Genomic DNA, 21,062 nt, shown 5'->3' on the forward strand with positions numbered 1-21,062 from the left:
TCTGGGCGTGAGGTCCTCACAGCCTTGGAACATTTAGAAAACTCTCAGCAACTGCCGGGCGCCCAGCCTGCTGGACTGAATCCTGGGTCGTTGAGCTCCATCGTCAGGGGCTGCCTGGAATCAGCCTGTTCTTAGTGCTTTACCTGAAGTGACCCCTTTGGTCCGTGCAGCCCCCTGTGGGCGGGAGACTGTGAGGATCTCTGTCTTACCAGCGAGGAACAGGGCACAGAGAGGTTCCAAGCTCACCCAGGTGGCACAGCCAGCTCAGTACGGGCAGTCCAGCTCCCAGAATTCTCTCTCTGGTGCTTCCTCACCACCAGCCTCCAGGACATGTCTGAGGACGTGGAAAGGCGGGTGTCCCAGGGCCACAGGGGCTGACCTTGCTTCCTCTGGGCCAGAAAGGCCCACACGTCTGGCTGCGTGCAGTGTCCAGGTGAAAGGGCGCCAGGCTCAGGTTAGGTCGTCATCCGTAAAGAGTGGTGTGTGTCCATCTCGGCCCTTGGTTGCCCTGGGGTCCCCCTCACTTCAGGAACTCGCTGCGTGTTGCTGGTCTCTGACTGTGGGCGAGGAGGTTTCAGTTAGAAGGTTGGTCCCGTGTGCTGTGTGTGGTGCGGATGTGGCTCCGACCCGCTGCTCAAGCTCCTGGGACGTGACCTGCGTGGGCGTCCCGTGGGAGCCGCCGGCAGGGCCGGGTTCAGCGGGTTGCAGCTCACCTGGCCTCACCTGCCCCACTGCTGGTGGCCCCGTGGGCGTTCGGCTCAGGCCCTGAGGCCTTTCTGAGCACCTGCCCTCTGCCAGCACCTGATGGAGCGCAGGAAGGAGAGGTGCTGCCCCAGTCATTGCCCGGGACCTGGTGGGATCAGTGCCAGGCACCTCCCAGCTGCTCAGGAGCGATGCATGGTGGCGTGGAGGGGTGGAGGGGCGGGCGGGTGGAAGGGTGCAGGGCGGGGGGGGAAGTGTGAATGTGTGCTCTGCCTGAGTGGGTGACAGGGGAGTCCTAAGGTGAGGAATGAGGGAGGATGCTCACCACATTCCAGAAAGCCCATGGGATGCAGATTCCTGAACCCAAGAGCCCTTGGGGCGGGACCCTGCCAGAATGAACTGGCGCAGGCTTCCAACTCCCATCCTACGGGTGGGGCCTGTTGCTGCTCCTCTCCCCTCCCCCACCCTCCTTTCCCCTCCCCTCTCTTCCCCTCTCTGCTCCCTTTCTCTCCTCTCCCCTCCCCTCCTCTTACCTCCTCTCCTTTTCTCTTTCTCCCACCTGAATCCAAATGAGGGAAAAGTAACAACAGAAATTTACCATGGACGTTCATATCCACCTCACAGACTTCATAAAGGTTATGCTGAAATTTTTCAGATTTTAAAACAAGAATGTCCCAGATTCAGTGGAAGCCCTCTTCCTCTTTAATTGGATTGAATACTATATATTTCAAGCAACATCTGATGTTATTAAAATATTTTGTTGATGCCATTAAAAGCTTTTTATGCTGAAGAGAGGAGTTTATTAAAATGACATAAAATCCTTAAAATCCGAGGCCTTCGGTCGGCGTGGTGGACACAGAGGGAGTGCTCCTAAGTGTTTTGCTTGAGACGGTCATTCGAAATCAAGGGCTGGGTAGAAAGATCTTTCCCCTGCCTCCCCCAGCCCCCAAATCTGAGGTCTGAAATGTTCGCGCTTGAGGGGTGAATTGGAAAGAGATGACTTCCCCCCGCCCGTGCCTGGGAGCTGCCTTCCGTTCTCTGTGGAACGTGACGAGGAGCGTCGTCAGTTGATAACACATGCTTAGCAGCTGACGGCAGGACATAGCACTAAATATCCTCGTTATGAAGAACTGGGCACGTTAATTTTCCTTGACTTAAGAACTTAAAGTGGGGGGCCAGCCCCGTGGCCGAGTGGTTAAGTTCGCACGCTCCGCTCCTGCACCCAGGGTTTCACCGGTTTGGATCCTGGGCGCAGACTTGGCACCGCTCATCAGGCCACGCTGAGGCGGCGTCCCACGTGCCACAACCAGAGGCACCAACAACTGGAACCTACAGCTATGTATGGGGGGCTTTGGGGAGGAGAACAAGAAAAAAAAGAAGATTGGCAACAGATGTTAGCTCAGGCGCCAGTAAAAAAGAACACGCAGTGGGAACTTGCGAGTTAACGGAGAACGGAAGACTGTCTTGTTTTCTCAGCGCTGTTTCGCATGCACAGTTTCTCCCTTTGGCTTTGCGCAGGGTCCCAGATGGTGCCGCGCGCGGTTCTCCAGCCAACACCCGCCATCCGCAGCCCTGCCTCGGGAGAAGAATGATTCTCCCTCGGCTCATTCGGCTTTTTTTTTTAATTGACATATTTCCCGCTTAGTCAGACTGTTACTTGGCAGCTCCGTTCCGCGCTGTTTTCTGAGCTGGGAGCAGAGGGCGATGTGTCTCACGTTCCTGCCGACACCAGCTCCAGGCCGACGGGCGGGAGCGGGCCGGCTGCCCCGGCGATGCTCGCTCAGGAGGTGGGAAGCTGAAGGCTCCTGCCTACAAGAGACGTGTCATCTTTGGGGACGTTGCAGTGACTGTCCTGGGCGTGGGGCCTGCAGGTGCCCAACACGGGGCAGGACGGCGAGAGGAGCCACAGCCAGCTGGATGGGCTCCCACAGCCCGTGGCCTCTGGTGCTGGGGCCCAGGCGCGGCCGGGTCACAGAGCTCTGGAGCGGGTCCTCCTGATGCCTGCCTGTCACCCTGCAGGGCCCTGCTCGCTCGCTCGGCGGTTCTGGCGCTGGCTGGTTGCAGTTGGGATGTTTTTAGCGCGTAGATTTGCCCAAGAGGGACGTTCGCTTGTGCTTTGGTCGTTGATGCCATGCTCGCGTCAGTTAATAAGAACGACCCCATTTGCCTCATGTTGTGCCTCTTTGTTTTCAGAGGGTTTAACCCTCGCAGGGGTTGCAAGGCAGCACGGAGCCCGGCGCCTGCACGCCTCTCGCGGGCGGGGTGGGGGTGGAGGCCCGGGACTGCTGAGCTTGTGCCAGGGGCTCCGCGTCAGGCTCCGTGCAGGTGTTCTCCTTTCTCGTGAGGGGCCGGTGACACGGGTCCTGTCGTCCTCTCTCATTTTCCACAAAGAGGATGAGCTTGAGGGAGGAGAATGCACTTCGTCCGTTCATGTGCCCTGCTGGAGCCGGGGCTCAGCCCACCACAGGCAGTGACAGGCCTTCGGCGGGCGCTGCTGGGGCCCAGCCCCTGACCTGGGCTGCCTGCAGTGCTGGCTGCTGATGGCCACAGCGGGTGGAGCCTCTCCACCCCGAGTGCCTGCCGTAGGGTCCCCTCCCAGCTGCACCTGGCAGACGCCACAGCCAGTGGGCCCCTTGCTGGGGAGTGCCGTGGTGCCGCCCCACGGCAGGGCTCCTCTGGAGGCTCGGCCCGGCTGCTGCCCTCCCAGGTCACTTAGGGAGCCTGGCTGCCTGGTGCAGGGAGCTCAACCTCGGGCACCAGGTGTGTTTCGGGCCATTTCCTCTGTGGCAGGTGAGGTGGGTGGAGCGTGCCATCACCTGGTCAGACAGCCCGCAGCGGAGCGGGCACCCCGCCAGCCCCTGGGAGTCCCTGGGGCTCCAGGGCCAGAGGCCTGGGTGCTGTGACCTTGCAGGGCACACTTCCTAGCCACTGGCCAGCAGCTCGTGGAAACGCCCATGGTGACACAGCGCCCGTGGAGCCCGGCAGGGAGGCTCCCGCGCGTGAGCCCTGCTTCGGCTGACAGAGGGTCGGGCTGGAGCCACGAGGACTGGCTTGGGCAACAAGACACAGCGGCCCCGACGTGTCCTCACCAGGCCTGAGCCTCAGTGCAGGGCTGCCGGAGCACCGGGGCCCCAAGCCCGCGTCTGCCCCTGGACGGTGTCCCCATGGTGGCCCTGCTGCTCCGCGTGTCCCCTTGGCGTTTCTCTGCCCGGCATGAAGCCGCCTCTTTTGCGTGCAGGTCCGGCAGGCGGTGACGTGTGTGGTGGGGGGCTGGCTGCTGAGTCTGCGGGACCGCTACTCCTTCTTCCACAAGCTCATCCCGCTGCTGCTGAGCAGCTTCGACGACGACGTCCCCGAGGTCGCGTAAGTGGCCAGGCTGTCCTGGAGCGGCCGTCAGGCTCCCCGTTTGCCGGGCTCTGCGGCCCCTGCTGTTGCAGGCGTGGGTCCTCCGTCCTCTTCCCCGGGACTTGTCGTCCCTACATCGTCATCTACAGTGACGCTTGTTTGCTTTGCTGCGGAGTCTCCTTGTGACGCCCACCCCCCCCCCCCGCCCGCCCCGGTGCCCTCATTCTAGATGCCGCGAGGTCATGGGGCGTCCGGCAGGCCTCTGCGGTTTTTAGCACTTCGGGTACACGCATAGAAGTCAGTCGCCTTCAGTGCTGTCAGTGAAGCGCTCAGAAGCCCCACAGATGGCCTGGTCCTGGGCCCCTGCAGGAGCTCCCCTGACCTGTGTCTGTGCTGCAGGCGCGTGGCGGCCAACCTCTGGGAGCAGGTGGGCCTGCAGTGGCAGAAGGAGAACGAGGAGGACCTCAAGGACAAGCTGGACTTTGCCTCTCCGGCCCCAGCCCATCACCCGTCGCCAGGTGAGTGCCGCCTTCCCCAGGGCAGTGATGGGGGCTGGGGGCTCTGAGGGGTCCCCGCGTCACCCTGCACTCTCGGGTGTCCCGCGGCAGCACTCGGCCCCTCCCGTGGACGCCGCCTGGGTCTGGCCCTGGGTGGGTGAGGGTGACGCATCCCGCGGAGCTGTGGGTGGTACTTCAGCGTTTTATACGAGAAGCTTTTGTAACTTCATCTGATGACGCAAACACGGGTCACGGGGGCTGCAGCCCTGCGTTTCAGGGTGATTTCCGCGGTCGAGGCGGAGGCTGCCATCCCTTCCCTCGCTGCGGGGCCAACCTGCGCGCCCCTGTGTCAGTGTTGGGAGCAGGTCTGGCCATGGCTGCAGCCCCCCGCGGCCCTGGCCTGCACGCCCTTGGCTTTTCCGTTCTGGAAGCTGCTTCCTCTCGTGGGTGGCGTGTCTCCAGCTGTGCTGGATCAGACGCCGCTGTCACCACGTCTGCATGCGCGGCGTTTCTTGACGTTAGACAGTAGCGAGGTGCACGCTGACGAGGACAACACGTAGCACCCGAGGCAGCCAGACGTACACAGACCACCTCTCCTGGCCTGGTTCGGGCAGGCGGTGCGGGCCAGCTGGGCCTGACGGGACGTCGAGGCTGCACAGGACAGCATCAGGACAAGCACTGCAAGCGGCGTTCGGGTGATGTGAAGTTTGTGGTCGGTAAAGGAGCACCTCCTCCTAAGGTGCAGCTCTCATCTCCGTGTCCACGCACGCTCCGCCCCTCCATGCCGTGCGGTGGGTAAGGGGGATCACACGCGTTCTGGAAAAGGTGTGAGAACCAGCTGCTGGCAGCATTTTTCTGTTTCCCTGAAGCCCGAGAACACTCCCTTTAAAAACATAGAACGTAGACACCCAGGTTTGGAGTTTCCTTTGCAGCGCGCGCACCCTCGCTGCCTGTGAGGGAAGTCAGTTCTGAAGGTGGCGCTCGTATTCTGTCAGAGCATCTCCCTCCAACCCCAGAGTTAGCCTGCGCCCCGGGCAGGCCGGGAGCCCGTGGGGTGTTTATTGACAACACATCTCCACTAGGTTCTGGCCGTTGACAAGGAAACAGTCATTCTCTCCGGATGCGAGGTCCAGGAGGGCTGCGTGGCTCGTTCTCTGCCAGCCCTGAGGCTGTAAGCTGGGTCTTCACGTCTCACTGGCTCCCTGGCCCCGCGTGGCCCGGGGAGACTGTGCTGGGAGCGCTCTGGCTGCCCTGTGCTGTGCTGGCGGTTTGTCCTCGAGGTCACACGCAGGCATCGGGGCGTCCTGGACAGGCCGCCCTGCAGGGAGGACCAGGGTCGCGGGGCCAGGGACTGGGAAGATGCAGGCCTGGAGGTGAGGTCGGAGGGAGGGCCAGCCCAGCGCGCACTGCACGGAACACAGCCAGCCAGGCGCACGTTCCAAGGCCTGGAGACCGTGGCTGTCTCAGAAATGCTGCTCCCATTAGAGCAGAGTAAATTTAGAGCTGAGTTACAATCAAAGTTAGTGGCATGAGTGCTAGGTTTCATTGGATTTTTGGCATTTTTCCCCTAAAAGTTTCCCCTAAAATTTTTCTTTCTTAAAATTTGAATCTTAAATCTAAGTTTTCAGGGGGTTTTTTAGCACCATTTCGTATGTTCAATTATGTCAGTTATCTCCCCAGAGCCTCGCCAGGCTTGTCTCGCTGAGCCTGGCCTCCTGTGCCACCCCGGCCCCCAGCACCGTCTCTCTCCCTCAGGTCCCCTGACCACACTCCAGCCCCTCGGGACAGGCTGCCTTCTTGATCTCTGATGTCATTTACGTAGGAAGCTCACCCTTCACAGATAGAGTTCCATGAGTTTTCACAAACACAGGTGCCTGCCCCTGCAGTTAAGATCTAGAACATTCCATCGGCCCCGGCTGCCTCCTGCCCCTGCAGCTGCCTCTCCGTTGTCTTTCCCTGTAGTTCTGCCTTTTCCAGGATGCGTGAGCGACACCCCACAGGCAGCCTTCTTGTCAGCTTCATCTGCTCAGTGCACCTGAGGCTCGCCTGTGGCTGCGTCAGAGCTTTTCCATTCCGTGGGCATCCCGCAGCTTTTCCCTCACTCACTGAAGGGCACGTGGTGGTTTCCAGTGCTGGGTGATCCCCGATAGGGCTGACGTAGGCAGCTGCATACAGGCTTGTGTGAACCCACGTCTCCCAGATAAACTCCTGGGAGCAGGGCTGCTGGGTCGTGTGGTGGCTGTGTATGGTTTCATGGGGACGGCCACGTGGCTCTCCATGGCACCTGCATATTTGCATCCCGCCAGCAGGGGAGGGGAGTCTGGCTGCCCCGTCCCGGCCGCGCTCGGTGGGTGGGGCTGTGTTGGAGGCATCCTTGCTGGGTCCTGCAGTGACTTCCCTGACGACAGACGATGCGGAGCGTCTTGTCATGCACTTATTTCATAGTCTTGTCCTCAGCTGTCCTTTGGTTAAGTGTCTGTTCAGATCTCCGGTCCATATTTTCAAGTGGGTGGTGGTTCTCTTAGGGAGCTTGAGCCGTGCTTCCTGCCGTCTGGGCGCCATCCTTTGTCGGGTCTGTGTTTGCGACTCTTCTCTGGCCCAGCTGTCTTTGAAGTCCCAGCTTGTGCCCACCTGGTGGCCCTGGCGGGCACTGTCCCCCTCCTCCTCACCTGCTGCTCCTCGTCACGGGGCTCGGCTCCTGCCTCACCACTCAGAGAGCCACTCGCCGCAGCCTCCCTCCTCCCGCCCCGCTTTCTTCCCGTCGCCTGCCTCCAGCCGATGTCATGCTGTCCTGGGTCAAGTGTCTGCTCGTGCTCTGAGAGGGCACGCGTATCTACAGCCACATCGCAGCACCTGGAACAGGTGCGCCAGGCACGGCGTTGTCTCAGCCAGCGTCGGGTGCGCGAGCGAGTGGGGGCTGCGCCTGCTCCCACCCGTGAGGCTGGACCGTGACTGTGGCTGAGCGGCAGACGGAAGGGACGTGATAAGGCGCACAGGGCACTGCCGATAGACGCTGTGCTCACACGTGCCGCCCTGTCACACGAGGAATTCAGGGAGTGTGCTCCAGGACCAGGGGTCTAGTCGGAGCCCAAGTCCCCCTTCCTGACAAAGTAAGGTCCGTGTGGCGTAGAAATACAGTCTGTTTACTACACAGCTTGTCGTGAGCTCTGCAGACACACTGTAAGCTTCCTGTTACAGCACTGAGAAAATCTCCACTTTCAAAACCAGGCTGTGTGTTGAAAGGGAAGACGGTCGGGGCATCCGTTGTCCGCCTGAGCGCAGTGCTCCTCTCGTGCGGAAGCTCAGGTTCCTGCTTGATGGGCATCTGCACATCGCGCCCACGAGCCGCCAGCAGCAGATCAAGCGGTGACAGCGGGTTCCGGAGTCCTTTCTGCTCTGACATCAGCCTCTGTTGAAATGTTTTCCTTGGTGATGGTCGAGTGAGAGGGGAAGCACCTCGTCATGACGGTGGATGGTTTGCCAGGTCTTTTATCACGAAGGATGGAGTTGGCTTTTTTTTTACCCATTTTAGAAATAAGTAGTGTTCCCTCCGAGGAAACAGGCTGCCATGTGGCTCGTCTCCATAGTTCCCTTGTGTTCTCTCACTCCCCCAAGAGCCCAGACCTGCTCTGCTCGGCCTGCGTGTTTCACCCAAGTGCTCAGGAAGACGGGGGACCTGAACAGGCGTTGTCAGAAATGGCGCGTTGTGCAGAGGAAACGGGCCAGGCAGAGGAGAGCCTGACTACAGAGGCGGGTTGGCATCATGGGGACCAAGCAGGGCTCCGTGGTGTGGACGTCGACCCGGTCTGAACTTGCTCTGGGTGTCGGGAGCAGCTCCCCATGTGAGGCTGGAGGGAAGAGCAGAGCCTCCCATTTGGAGGCTGTGTCACCCTGTTCACGCGGAACAGGCGCCACTCTCCTCCTTGCACAGTGAGGAGCTGAGGCCCAAAGGGGACATGGCTCGTCCCCAGGCGGCAAGTCGGGACCCGCACCTAACCGAGCCGGGTCTCAGATTCTAAGCTCCTGTGTCTCCTGGTGACCTGCCCTGACCTCCTTCTCGGCTGACCCCTCGTCCTTGCACCGAGGGGCCCCCAGTTCTTCAGGAAGATCAGTCGCTCCTCGGGGACATCAGTGCCTGTGAACAGCCAGGACCTCGCGCAGAGCGCCCAGCGCCTCCTACGTGCCGCAGGCGGTTGCCTCACATCCCCGCGCTGGGTTCCGGCAGGCTCGGCGGCGCTCCCACCCGGCATGTCTGACTTTGCTTCAGTTGTGACAATACAGTGGCTTACACACGCTTGCCTCTTGTCTGCCTGCGTTGGGTCGCTCAGCCTCGTCCTGCAGACGCTGCGCCAGCCTGCGCTGTCCGTCTGCTCTTTTGCAGACGTCCACTGGAATTGTCTTGGCGTGCTTTTTGCTTGCTAAGTACTGCAATTATGTTTTCAAAGAAGAGATTACTAGATAATGGCTGAGCGTTCTGGGCACCTGACCAACCGGCAGCTTGGACTCTGGACTTAAGTTAATCATCACTCAGACCTCAGGGCACATCCTTGGGATTTCCCTCTGCCCCTACGCAGGATAAATAGAAACACCTACCTCGTGTTGTTTCTGAATCAGAACCAACCAGATCTGGGAAGGAATGTGGATGTGGAGAGCCAGAACTCTCGACCTTGCTGGGGGAAAGGCACATGGTGCGGCCACTTTGGAAAACAGTGTTAAACTTACAGTTACCCTGTGGTCCAGCCACTCCACCCCCAGATAAACACTCAACAGAAATGGAAACTTGTGTCTGCCCAGGGTTTTTGTGTCGTGTTCACAGCATTATTCAAAATAGCCCCAGAGTGGACACAGCTGTGTCCTCAGCTGATGAAGGGATGGACAGGTGTGGCAGGTCCATGTGGTGGAGGCGTATCCAGCCATGTGTGAGAGTGGCGCTTGCTGCAACGTGGGGAAATCTCACAAACACCATGCTGAGTGAAAGGAGCTCCTTTGTGTGAAATCTCTGGAGGAGACAAAGCCACAGGCACAGAGAGCAGATTAGTGGTTTCCGGGTGGGGGTGGGGAGTGACTGCAGACAGCACAGGGGCCTTCTCGGGGTGATGGACGGTCCTAAAACGGGGCTGCGGGGTGATTGCACAGCTGTGTGAATCCCCTGACACTCAGCTCACAGGACTCGTGAGTGATTTCCACAACAGGTAAGTCATCCCTCCATAACGCTGTTTTTGAGAAACCCGCTGAGGCTGGAGTCACTGTGAGCAGTCTGTTTGTGCAGTTAGTACAGGTTTACTGTGGCCTCTCCGCCCCCGGCACAGGAGATGGGGGCTGGACGGACCCCCTCCTTCCCTGGGCTTGATCTCGGGGACAGCTGTCAGCATGATGGGCCTGGCCCGCCTCTCACCCAGAGCCGCTGTGCCCCCGGGGCTGCAGGTGCAGGAGCCTCTGCCTGGAAGACAGGCACCTTGACAGCAGGCAGCCAGGGCAGCGCTTCTGAGGGAATCTGAGATAAGGCACTTCTGGGAGGGGAGCCGAGGTCCCTTCCGGAGCCTCTTGACCACTGGTGTCTGTTCGTGTCCTCGTGAGCTCACAGCCACGTCTGATCGGGGCGGCTTTCGGTGCAGATAAGCCCTTATGTGTGTGCCTCAAGCTCTGGGCCTTCGTCGTGTGTCCCGTGGAAGCTGCTGTGGGAGGCGCCCGTGCCCACGGGAGAGAGAAGAGTTAGTCCCATCAGACTGATGGTTGTGGACGTCACTGCTTTGGAGACTCCTAGGTGCCCGTTGTTTGAATTCACCCTGTGAACCGAGCAATTGAGCTCAGCCGGGGGTTCCCAGGACCCCTTTCTGTGTCTAAGCACAGCCTTGGGCTTGCTGGGCAAATGCTGGTTGAAATGCCAAACGTGAATAAAGAAGACATACTTAGACCCTTAGACCCAGGAGTTCCACCAGGATTAGGAGTTACTCCTGTAGCTGTACTGACTGCGTGTACAGGGAGAGTGACGGGACCTCCTCGTGGCGGTGGAAGACTGACAGCCCTCGGTCCCTTGGGGGCTGGCACAGGCAGCTGGGCACTGTGTGGACAGCAGTTGCAGAGCTGCCATGTGCATGCTGGGGAGATCTCTGATTGCAGATGGATGAAGGATGTGCTGTATTTGGGGTGTGGGGAAGGTGGGTGCCCGTGTATTTGCAAACACACAGACCGTCTCCAAGGTGCCCCAGGGAGGGGATCGAGAAGCTGTGCACAGGGTGGGAGGGCTGCTCAGCTCTTTATTCTCTTTGGAACCCTTGGTGGTTTTTTTTTTTTTTTCTAACTTTGTTCATGTATTAACTTTTTAGGAAAGAAACCAAAAAGAAGGTTAACAACAATTGGGTCAATAAATTCTTTTTGTTGTTGTTGAGGAAGATTCACCCTGAGCTAACATCTGTTGCCAATCTTCCTCTTTTTTATTTGAGCCAGCACAGATGGCCGCTGACAGATGAGTGGTGTAGGTCCGTGCCCGGAACAAGCCCAGGCCGCCGAAGCAGAGTGCACTGAGCTCACTAGGCCACCAGGGCCGGCCCAGGTCAATAAATTCTAATGCTCTCTTCTGTGTGGCTGTTTAAAACCATGCTCTAAATTCTTGAGTAATTCTTGAGAGCAGCGCTGAAGTTTCCGCAGTGGTGGTCATGCTCTCTGCTGTCCAGTACAGCAGCCACTGGCCAGTGAGACCTTGGAACGTGGTTAGTGGGACTGAGGAGCTGAAGTCCTCACTTTATTTACGTAGCCACGTGTGGCCAGCTGCTCCCATGTTGCAAAGTGCAGGTCTCGAGTGTAGGATGGGTGGGCACACTTTCTGTAAAAGGACGGTGACTGTTCGAGGCTTGCAGGCCGGATGCTGTGTGTCATGGCTGTCCGGCTCGCTGTTGGGATGCGAAGCAGCCCCAGAAAACAGTAAATGAGTGGACGTGGCAGTTTTCCAATAACACCATTAGGAAACAGGCAGCGGCCAGGTGTGGCGTCTGAGCCAGTGTGCCAGCCCCTGTTCTAGGAGAAAATCGTCGTGTCTGCTGTGTGAAGTGCAGAAAAATAGGCTTCAGAACCACATACGTAGAGAGGCCTCGTGTTTCTTTGAAAATACCTCCACAGGCCCCTGAGTCCCCGGAGCGCCTGCCCCCGCTGTTCACAGGCCCTCCCAGCCCTTATGTGTCCCCTCGTCTCAGACTCCACAGTGGCTGTGTCATTAGGAAGAAGATGTACTTAGTGTTTTGGGTTTTTGTCTATTTTTTACAAAATTGTAACAAACTCACTTAAACAGCCAACAGAATTTGAATCATTTGGAACTAATTCTGTAATAGAGCATGAAAATGGACAAGTAACAGGAATAAAAACTGAAAATGGGGGCTCATGGTACAGGCTGTTCTTTCTACTAAAACACACCCTTTAAACTCTGACGTATCCTGGTGCCGTTTCTCTCTTGAGAGTTGGTTTGAATTTCTAAGGTCAAAATCTTTTAATTGAAATCCTCAAAGCCTTTTTTGTGAAAAATCAACGAACTTATTCTAAAATTCACATGGAGATGCAAAGGCCCAGAGCAGCCAGAACTTTGAAAGTGAACGAAGTTGACAGACTAACAACACTCGCTGGTTTCAAGACTCAGGAGCCCACAGTGACCAGGACGGCGTGGCGTCACGTGAAGACACGTCGGCGGAACAGAGCAGAGTCCAGAATTAGACACACACAGCGGACAGCTGAGTTTTGACAAAGGTTCAGAGACAGTTCAGTGGGGAAAGGATGGTCCTTCACCAGTGGTGATGGAATAACTGGATATGCAAAAAATGAGCTTGGATCCATTCCTCATGTGATTCATGAAAATTGACCCAAAACGCATCAGCAACCTAAAATTTAAACTGTAAACCTTCTAGAACAAAACCTTCGTGCCCTTGGGTTCAGCAAAACTTTCTTAGATATGTCAAAAGCACACTCCATGAGAGAATCAGTTGATAAATGGACTTCACCAAAATAAAAACGTCTGTTCTTTGAAAGACATTGTTAAGAGAATGAAAAGACAAGCCACGACTGAGAGAAAATATTTGCAAATTATATATATAAGGACAGGTATCTAGAATACAGAAAGAACTCTCAAAACTCAACAAGAAAGCAAATGATTCCTTTTATTGGTGGGCAGAAAAAGTTTTGAAAAGACACTTCACCAGAGATACAGAGCTGGCAGATAAGCATGGGAAAAGATGCTCCACGTCATTAGTCACTAGGAAAATGCAAATGAAAGCCACAAGGAAATGCCTCTGCACCCTCTTAGGGGGGTTTAGATTTGGGACCACCCACTCGAAGTGCCACGAGGACGTGGAGGAGCTGGACCTCCACACGGCCCGTGTGGGCGTCAAATGGTGCAGCCGCTTTGGAAAACCGTCTGACAGTTTCTTAAAAAGCTGCATGTACACCTGCCACGTGACCCAGCCTTTGCTGTCCTAGGCACTTACCCGAGAGAAGTGAGAGCAGCGTCCACATAGACACTTGGACGTGAGTGTTTGTTGCCTGACACGGAAACAACCCCTGTCCGTCAGCCCGTGAGCTGTCCGTCAGCTCCACGCAGCGGGAGACTGCTCAGCCATAAAAAGGAATGAGTGCAGCCACCACATGGCTGGATCTCAAAATAATTCTACCGAGTGAAAGGAACCGGACAAAACAGAGTGTATACTGTACAATTCCACTTCTAGAAAACTCTAGAAATTGCAGCTCCCCTGTAGTGACAGAAAGCAGACCCATGGCTGCCTGGGGGTGAGGGTGGGGAGGGCCGGGTCGTCACAAGGGGCCCGGGAGACTTGGGGTGATGGACGCATTTATCATCTTGATTGCTGTGATGGCTCGCAGGTGTGCCCAGATGTCAACACTGATCAGATGGTGCATGTTAAGTGTATGTCACTTATTGTGTGTCACTCAATATTGCTCTAAAAACGTCTCCAAGTAAATTATGACACTTGATGGCTTCATTTCTGCCTTCAGAGTTGGCTTGAACTTTTAAGGCCTTGAAATAAAATGGTGGGTGTACTCCAGGGACGCAGGTAGGCGACTTTCCTACGCAGCACTGGGGTTTTGTGAGTTTCACGGTTGACTTTGGTCCTTGTGATCCCCAGAGAATCGCCCAGCATTGGGCTGTCGGGAGCTCGTCTTCAGAAACCTCTCCAAGATCCTTCCCGCCATCTGTCACGACATCACCGACTGGGTGGCGGGGACCAGGGTGAAGGCCGCGCAGCTGCTGGCGGTGCTGCTGCTCCACGCGGAGGACCACGTGACGCAGCACCTGGAGCTCCTCCTGAGAACCCTGCTCCGCGCCTGCGCCGACGAGGAGCGGGCCGTGGTCAGCAGCGTGAGTGCCTCGCTCTGGTCACGTGGCCTGAGCCGTGACCGCGGACTGTCACAGTCACTTCCTAGGTGTGCAGGGCTGGGGCTTAGGCAGTCCTGTAGTCGCCACCACAGTTACGGTACAGAAAGTGTCTGTGGCCCCGAGACCTCCCTTGGGTCTTTCTGTGTCCAACCCCCGCCCCACGCCCTGCCCCACAGCCACTGATCTGTCTTCTGTGCCCACCGGGAGCAGCTTTAGAGGGTCACCTCCAAGGCGTCAACCCAGTGGCTCTGTATGTCATTCTGGCTCTGTGTGTCGTTGTGACCCTGCATGTGTCCTTGTGACCCCATGTGTGTCTTCCTGACCCCGTGCCTGTCCTCGTAACCCTGTGTGTGTCCTCGTGACCCCATGCATGTCATCGTGACCCCATGCGTGTCTTCCTGACCCCGTGCCTGTCCTCATAACCCCGTGTGTGTCCTCGTGACCCCATGCATGTCCTTGTGGCCCTGTGTGTGTCGTGATCCCGTGCATGTTGATTGTATAAGTGTGTTGTGCACCCGTCTTGATAGGCAGCCCGGTGCCGTGGCCCTCTTCTCCCACCCATCCTGAGGGCCCGGGAGCACCAGGCCAAGAGAGGCGGCCACATGGGCTGCTGCTGCTGGGGGTGGAGCCCTGGGGGCAGGCATGGAGGAGGGGAGCAGGGAGGGGCGCATGGGGCCCACGGGGCGTGCGGGCAGCCCTCAGCCTTCTCCCGTCTCTCAGGCCGCCAGGTCCGCGGAGCTCATCGGGGCGTTCGTCAGCCCTGACGTCTTTCTGAAGCTGCTCTTGTCAGTGCTGAGGAAGTCGCCCTCCCCCTCGGGCCTCCTGGTCCTGGCGTCCGTCCTCCGAGGCTGCCCACGGGAAGCCCTCCAGCCGCACGTGAAGGGCATCGCCACCGCGCTGGCCCAGCCCCACATCTCTCAGGGGGCTGAGAACGTGAGTGTGGGGCAGGGTGGGGGGCCCAGAGCGTCGTGAAGTGAACCTGTCAGCGTGCACGGACGCGTGGTGTCCCCGCCAGAGGCTGCTACACGCAGTTGCTGACGGTTCCCAGTAAATCCGCGCAGGCCATGTCTGCACGAGGCCCACAGCCTGTCAGGTATCCGCCCGACACAGTCGCCAGGCGCTGCCACCGACGGTCTCCTGTGGGACGACTCGCCTGCCTCCTGCCTCGTTCTGCTCCATCCAGCATGGTGGCCATTTAAAATAAAATTAAACAAATTAAAAACCCTGTTCCTCGGTCATGCTGGCCGTGTTTCGAGTGCCCGATAGCCACGTGTGGACAGCACAGAGTAGAGCATGTCCATCGAGGCCAGTTCTGTTGGACCGCGCTGCTGCCATGGGCTTGGTCGGCAGCTCTGAGGGGTCCACCTCTTCCCGGTGCTCTGAGACTAAGGTGCAGGTCGGCCCACCCGTCTGCTGGTCCATGTCAGACAGGTGCAGACACGCATCTTCAGCCTTCATCACGAGCTCATGCCTTACCTGCGTGACTTTGCATTCCGATAACATGCTTAACAGAGGCAACCTGGCGGTTTGGCAGACTCACTGGAGCCTGTGCTAGCTATGATATTTGTTCCGTTTTAAATTGAGCAGTAAATCCGTTACATCCAGTCTGAAGCGGTCTAGGGCGGCAGGCTCAGTCGTTTGGAAGAACGTGTGATTGTTTGCTGTTAAAGACGAGACAATGGCTTTGTTGTCATTCGGCTATGACAGGATCGCGCCCTGGAAACCTTGGCATTGGGCTGCGGCCGTCCAGACCTCTGCAGAGAGGCGAGGGTTTGCTTCTGCCGGTTGTCTGCCCGGGCCATGCAGGCCTCGGGACACAGCCACAAGCGGTGCGTCCTCAGCTCAATCCTTGACAGTGGCTGCTGTGGCCAGAAAGCTGGGCAGGAGGGAGGGGCCGGCGCTGCTCCCACACTGCAGTCTGGCCTCGTCTCCCCCTGACCCCGGGCAGGAAGGTGTGATTCACAGTCGTGGATGAACCACCGAGACGACCCTGGGAGGCGGCTTCTAGAATGCAGAGGGGCAGGGCTGAGGGCTGTCTCGTCTGCTCTGCGTGTTTTCAGCCATGTTCCAACTTTCCCAAAACCCATTCTTAACATAATCATCAAACCTGTGCAAGTCCTGCCTTTTCACTCAGCAGTGGCTCTGACCTTGATTCCTCTACCAAGCTGCGAGCCAGAAGTGTTTCTTTCTAGAAGAACTTAGCAATTTGTGTGGGTGTTATAAACTCAGCAGCAAAGAAAACGTCATTTTCACATCTTTGTATTGGTTATAGAAAAACTTAACCCCTCAATCTGTGAAGTTCAGACTCTGTGTTTGGCTCCTTGTCTTCTACTTTTTTAAGGAAAAACTTGATCTTTTAACAAAGAGAGACCCCCTCGTAGCAAAGTTCCATCGCACATCAGCGTATGTCTAGACGCTCCAGCCCTTGGCCAGGACCGGTCGTAACAAAGACCCAGGACGCCCACTCGACTCCTTTCTGCAGGCTGAACCGGCCGGAGGGACGGAGCCTGGCCTGGGGCAGAGGCGTCTGCTTCCCGCCCCCACCCCCGCGTGCCCTGTGTGGCAGGAGGGCCTCGCGCTCACGGTCACTCGCGACCTTGGGGAGGCAGTGCGTGTTGCCTGTGGTGCTGGCCAGTGGCTCTAAGAACAGCCTCCACACGTCTCTCAGGAACACGCTGAAATGTGAAAGCTCCCGGGCACGTGTGGACCGCGAGTCTGGCCATCACGGGTGGGGTCGAGTGGGAGCGGCATCCCTGGTGGCTCAGCGCAGGGAGCCCCGTCCTCGTCTGTGAAACGTGTCTGTTCGGTGACGGGTGACAGAATTGTTGGGTCACGTCAGGATAACTCACTTACTCCTGTTTAAAGAAAACCGGGAGAGCAGGCGTGGCGTCGCCACTGCTGAAACGCGGAGTCTCAGTCACTTGCTGTGTGCCGTCCCGCATCTCAGCTGACACTGTTTCAGGAGCCAAAACGACTGAGTGTCGTTTCCCACTGTGTCGGTTTTTTTGGCTCCGTGTGTGTGTGTGTGTGTGCGCGTGTGTGCCTAGGTAGATGTCTAAATTCTCTGGTTAAATATAGAGAAATCTGCCAGTGCCGAGGCCTGGTTTCCTCAGAGACGGTGCTGTCTCCACAGCAGGAGGCGATGCGTGGGGATGAGTACATTAGTAGTGTGGGTGTGTCATGAGGCAGCTCAGCAAAGCTAGCGGTGGCACCATCTTAAAGACTGAACTCCCGGGGCCGGCCCGGTGGCGTAGCGGTTAAGTTTGCACACTCCACTTCGCTGGCCCGGGGTTCACGGGTTCATATCTGGGTGTGGACCCACACACCGCTCATCAAGCCATGCCGTGGCGCATCCCACACACAGAACAGAGGAAGACGGGCACAGATGTTAGCTCAGTGACACTCTTCTTCCCACACACACAAAAAAGTGAATTTTTTTTTATTTTAATGGAAAAAAATAGCTCCTTAAATGTATATGTATTATGGGTCATTTTAGAAATTAGCCAAGATCTTGTCCTCACAAAATCAATCAATCCAGGCCTAAAAGAAATTAGGCTGTGGGAGAAGGAAAGGCTGAGAGAATCACCCGCCTGTGGCTTCTCACAGGAGCTGGGACGCCCATGCGCTGGCCGGGCCCCAGGTGGAGCCGTGTCCAGCTCCTGCAGGCGACGTGCGTGCCCCGTGTGCTGTGGTCTCCTGAGGTGACAGCAGGGCCCGGGGGTGCGTGGAACAAATTGCTGAGATCCAGCGTGAATATCTTGTTTAAACTTTGGTGATTTCTATCGCTCGCGAATGAGTCATGGAGTTCTAGAACTGACTCTGAGTTTAGAACTAATTCATTTCCAGCTGAATAATCACCACACCCTTTTGCGCTCACACTCCGTTAGTAAAAGCACTGAGGTGTGCCCTCCATTACATGCACGCTTGTTTGCGAACCATGTGGACAGATCGCACACGTGACCCCTCCCACCCCACTCTGTGCTGTGGGAGGCACAGTGACAAAGGTGGGTCAGACGGCCGCTGCAGAGGCGATCATGCTAGCGCATTGGGGTCCCCTGTGCCCCACGCCCACGCCCGTCCCGTCTCAGTTGACAAGGCTGCAGCCCCAGGCTGAGCGTGTACGTCCACCCGCCGAGCCGCCACCTTGTCCCCGAGGGGTCGGCAAGCGCCTCTGAACCGCGTATTTTTGTTTTTCATTAACAATGTTATACAAACACTCACAAAGTGCACAGCAGCAGAGCGAGCCCTCACGTCTCTGCTGCCCAGCGTCCGCTGTCGTCTACTCTGTCCACTCTTACCTTATCGCTCACCCAGCTTTTATTTTTAACTTTGAGGGGCGGGGTGGGGCAAGTGGGAGTCTTTTGGAGCAAATCCAAGATGCCCTGTCATTTCACTTGTAACTTCTACAGTAGGCATCGCTGACACCTAAGAACTTTTTTAAAACACAACTAAAATACCATTAAGCCTTTAACAAAATTAGTGTCAACTCCCCAATCCTTAGGCCGCATTCAGCCTCCCCTGTTGTCTGAAAGAGTGCCCTCTGCATGGTTCGTGCGTTTGACCCCGTGGCCCGACACAAGTTGCCGTGGCTCTCTGTGCTCCCCGTCTCCTGATGTGGGTGGGCCTTGGCTGAGCCCTTGTGCGGGCGGTGGGAGGCGGTGGCCCAGGGAGAGCCTGACGTGCTCCTGCTCTCTTCGCAGCACCTTTATGGGGAGCACCTGCTGCTCTGCGTGCAGGCTCTGATCGCGGTGTGCCGCGAAGACTGCAGAGGGTCCAGCCTGCAGCTCATGGAAGTGCTGGTGACCGTGATGGCCTCCTCGGGCGCCACAGGCCTTGGTGACAAGGTGAGATGGGTGGGGACCGCCTGCGCTTTGCTGGTGGGCAATGGAGCTTCTGCCGAGGAAGACTCTCATCTCTGAGCAAATGGAAGTGTCGTCTGCAAGTATCCTGCTCTTGAATTCCAAGCCTCAGGCCTCCCCGACTCAGGCTGACAGCAAAGGTGGAACAGCAGGACGTTTGGGGCAAGTCACTCGTGAGGCAGCTTTGGAGGTGCACAGGGTCTTAGGTCCCCTCCAACTGCCAGTTCATTTTAGTATCTCAGAGTGAAGGCAACGTCTTCACCTTGGAGTCCACCGCAGAAAAGCGACAAGAAGCGAGACCATCCTGGCCTTAAAGCCGTGCGTTTGAGTGTGGTTATAAACACCACGTGCGGCTCAAAGTCCAGAGAAGAGAGCACACCCTGACTTGCCTATGTGATTGCAGCCCAACTTTGCAAAGTCATTTCTGTTGCACGGGCTCCATATTTAGGCTCAAAGGCTTCTGGCGGCCAGTTTCCCACACACTCTGAGCATCGTCCCAAGACCCAGGTTGTTGCCTCTTCCCTGAGAGCCAAGAACTCGTTCTTCCTTCCGGCTCTCACGCCAGCGCGTGGGCAGACCCTCGCTGAGCTGCCTGCCTGCCGGCGAGGGCAGCTCGGTGTCCAGGGCTCACGTCCTCCCACTCTTTCTCAGGCCTCTCTAAACTTTCATTTCTCTCTTTAAAAACCGCCTTTCCAAGGACATGTGTCTTAGCAGGTGACATGTCACGCCAGGGCCGTATGCACTGGCGAGAGGCGAGTCCCTGTGCCTGGGCCGCTGTCGGATTGCAGGCAAGGCTGCAGAACAGGCCCAGCCGCCGGCAGCTGCCCCATCGTGTCGAGTGCTCCCTAGTCTTTCCCAGGAGAATAGGGCCTCCGGCTCTATCTCCCAACCTCGCTCACGCTCCGTCCGCTCCGCCAGAGCAGCAGAGCCCGGGCATCTGAGGGTCTGGTCGGGGCAGAGAGCTGAGCGGGAGGACGCAGGGTATCTTTGACCAACGGACGCGGTTTGAGTCCCTTCTGCTCAGTTCCTTGAGCCACCTGGTCCCCCTTCTCCTTCGTAGAGCGAGCCCCAGCTGGCGCCCGGCTCTCCGCTCTGCAGAAGGCGCGTGAGGGCGACTCAGAGAGAGCCATCTCTCGGGGAGGCCCGCCTGCTCTCCTGCGGGCCTCATCTGTGCCGGCCTGGGGCGACCCGGAGCTTCTTAGGACGCGCACCTTTGTGTGTTGCGTGGTCGGTTTCGTGGTCGGCACTGACGTGACACGAAGGGAGATTGAGGTGGTGACACTGGCGCCTGCCGTGCTTCCCCCCAATCCGCGCTCTGAGGGGTCTGTCCTGTCCCACTTCCTCGCCGACTGAGGCTCGTGGGGACCTGGTTGTCGCGGCAGTCGTGTGTGAGGGGCTCTCGTGCTCCGACGAGGAAGGTGGGTCTCCAGTGGGGGTTGAGCCCTAGGAGCGGGAGTGTCCAGCCTGCACCTTGCATCCTCCTCCAGGTCCAGGAGACCATGGACGCCCTGGCCACGGTGGAGAGCGTCGACAGCAGCCAGGACCTCTACCGAGAGCACGCGGGCCCCCTCCTGGAGTGGCTGGCCGCGTCACACCACGACTGGACTGTCCACTCTGCGGAGCTGCTGCAGCTCGACGTGGTGGTCACGCACGCAGGTGAGCCCCCGAAGCACCCCCCGGGCCGGGGTCAGAGCACAGGTCACGTGGGGGCCATGCGCTCAGGTGAGCCCCCGAAGCACCCCACCAAGCCGGGGTCAGAGCGCAGGTCACGTGGGGACCACGCACGCAGGTGAGCCCCCGAAGCACCCCCCCGGGCCGGGGTCAGAGCGCAGGTCACATGGGGGCCACGCCAGCCCCACCGCAGACGCCAAGAACTGTCTGGGTGAACCAGGATGCCGCAGACAGAGTTCACCCCACCTGGGGTGCTGTTTCAAAGGGATCCAAGTCCCTCTTGTCCTTAGAGAACAGCATTTTAAGGGATGAAACTTCAAAGATGCGAGCGCCGTATGTTGAGGACTGTGGTGTGGCCCTTTGCAGCCTGCCCGGCACACGGTGTTGATGTTAAACCTGGAAAGTGTGGTTTTTCCTGGCCACCTTTGTAGCTGGCATTCTTCAGATGAAGGGCAATGTTACTGCAGATCTGAGCGTGTCCCCGCAGATCAGGGTGGGGGTGTGACTACAGCCCCTCCCAGACCTCACGTTTTTACCAGTTCTCCAAAAGTCTGCAGATTCAGGTCCTTCCCTGGAGTGAGCGGTACTGCTTTCTGGTCCTGGTACAGACACAGA

At 57.8% G+C, this 21,062-nt stretch overlaps 1 protein-coding gene across 2 annotated transcripts in view; it reads left to right on the forward strand.

The window, feature by feature from the left end:
* DNAAF5 (dynein axonemal assembly factor 5) overlaps positions 1–21,062 on the forward strand; it is a 43,824-nt gene that overhangs the window by 6,473 nt on the left and 16,289 nt on the right. For both annotated transcript variants that reach the window (XR_011424429.1, XM_023655047.2), the window contains exons 3-8: positions 3,941–4,065; positions 4,447–4,565; positions 13,667–13,899; positions 14,638–14,850; positions 18,618–18,761; positions 20,264–20,432. Coding sequence is in view for 1 of the 2 variants with exons in the window: in XM_023655047.2 (XP_023510815.2) it covers positions 3,941–4,065; positions 4,447–4,565; positions 13,667–13,899; positions 14,638–14,850; positions 18,618–18,761; positions 20,264–20,432 (1,003 nt within the window). In the remaining variant the exon portion in view is untranslated. The remainder of the gene's footprint in view (positions 1–3,940; positions 4,066–4,446; positions 4,566–13,666; positions 13,900–14,637; positions 14,851–18,617; positions 18,762–20,263; positions 20,433–21,062) is intronic.

The sequence above is a fragment of the Equus caballus genome, chromosome 13, assembly GCF_041296265.1.
Source record: "Equus caballus isolate H_3958 breed thoroughbred chromosome 13, TB-T2T, whole genome shotgun sequence".
NCBI classification, from domain to species: domain Eukaryota; kingdom Metazoa; phylum Chordata; class Mammalia; order Perissodactyla; family Equidae; genus Equus; species Equus caballus.